Source organism: Echinops telfairi, unplaced genomic scaffold (genome assembly GCF_000313985.2).
Source record: "Echinops telfairi isolate 266 unplaced genomic scaffold, ASM31398v2 ScPeMD7_7424;HRSCAF=8462, whole genome shotgun sequence".
Taxonomy (NCBI): domain Eukaryota; kingdom Metazoa; phylum Chordata; class Mammalia; order Afrosoricida; family Tenrecidae; genus Echinops; species Echinops telfairi.
The window spans coordinates 91375423-91377278 of NW_022111324.1; the positions used below are offsets into that span (position 1 = coordinate 91375423).

General features: G+C 36.8%; 1 protein-coding gene across 1 annotated transcript in view; it reads left to right on the forward strand.

Annotated features, from left to right (window-relative positions):
* Positions 1-1856, forward strand: part of LYST (lysosomal trafficking regulator) — a 258721-nt gene that overhangs the window by 221578 nt on the left and 35287 nt on the right. Inside the window, exon 45 of the mRNA XM_045298212.1 lies at positions 575-805. Within this exon, the coding sequence (XP_045154147.1) occupies positions 575-805 (231 nt within the window). The remainder of the gene's footprint in view (positions 1-574; positions 806-1856) is intronic.

The window sequence follows — 1856 nt, forward strand, 5'->3', positions numbered from 1 at the left end:
AATTTTAGGACATTTTCTTCATTCCTGTACCCATTAGTATTAGCTCCTCATCACTCCCCAACTCCCCTGCCATAACCCTAAGGAACTATGTTAATTTAGTCACTGTCTCTGTGTGTTACCCAACCTGGATTTCATATAAAGAAATTCATACCCCAAACCCCAACAATGACAACAAAATACAGCACTGAAAATCCTCAATCAAAAAGAAAGCTGCAGATAATAATAATCAGAACCAGTTAAAATGAGCAAAAAGGGGGAAATGATGTTAAATTTTAATCCAGCTATGTCTGCAGTAATCCGCTTTCCAATGCACTCTATATATGGCAAAACTATTCACATTTCTAGTCAACGGAATTTAATGGAGGCTTAACCCAAGTGGGGCCCTGCAGATGGTTGTTAGGCTTTCACTGTCATCCAGAGCCTTCTGCCAACTGGAGAGCACTGCTTCTTAACATCATCTTTGCCTTTATGCTGTTTTGGGCGAGCGACACAAGAAGTAAATAAGTTGTTATTCGTCTTTAAGTATTGTTTCCCAAATCTTGTTTTATATGTTCTGTTTACTCTTACTCTTCAGACATACTTTGGAATGGACGTCTCTGCAGTTGAAGATCCTGTTCAGAGACGAGCCCTGGAAACCATGATAAAAACCTATGGCCAGACTCCACGTCAGTTATTCCATACAGCACATGGCAGTCGACCCGGGTCCAAGCTTAACATTGAAGGAGAGCTTCCTGCTGCAGTGGGGCTGTTAGTGCAGCTTGCTTTCAGAGAAACCCGAGAGCAGGTCAAAGAAATTACCTATCCGGTACGTCACTTGAATTTCAGTAGCATTTATTGAAAACAGATTCAACTCCTGTGGTACCAAGTCCTCACCAAGGGTATAGAGACATAGAATTGAGTCACATGATCCCAGCCTGAGGATGTACACCGACTAATAAGAAAGATGCCTGCAGCCAATGGCAATTTCCTGTGTGCAGTAAAACCCAGTGTTAGTGACGTGAAAAGACACTTTAGGGGGTACAGTGGAAAAAGAATTGTTATATCTGATGGCAGTCTTTCTCAGGAATTAGAGAAAAGCCATTGTGGAAGAAACTCTTATATTATAGGACTATGATAACAGAACTTTTGCAAACAATGAGAGAACCAGCCCAGGAACAGAGAGCAGGGAGAGCACAGGCATGACAGTGTAAGCAAAAGCACAGAACAAAGTATGTTTGGTTCACACTTTGACCTCCCTAAATTATAATAATAAAATGTAATGCCTCTAACAATAGAAAGTAAGTATAATTTTTACCTTAAAATAGAAAAATTAAGCAAACAAGCTTATCAAATAAAATAGATTTGATCTTCAATAATTATTAATTATAAAAGCACATAAGTGAGAAAATATGGATTGCAAAGTGGTATTAAGGGTTTGCAGAAGCAAAAAAAAAAAAACAAGAAAAAGGAAGACAAGGGGAAAGTAGTTTTAAAGGGCCTTAAAGATAAAATAACTTAGAGATCTCAAACTTGAGGAATCTGTGATCCACTTTAAGAGAAGGAGGTGTTTGTTTACAGACCTTATTTTGATAACTTTCTCATATAATAATATGACAACTATGTGTAACAGAACACTAGCTGTAAACCCTTTATGCTCATAACTTACATGTACCAAACTTGTACATCATATTCAAACAAACCCTGTAAAATCAGATATAAAACAGTAAATGGTAGAGAAATTTATTTTTCTCAAACTAAATTATTTCCTAGTAGAAATATATATATATATATATGATTTGTATTTACTTGTCAACTTCATAATTATCATTATCAAGGTTAAGTATTAAGGTAGCAGACAGACATTGGGTCTCTACACA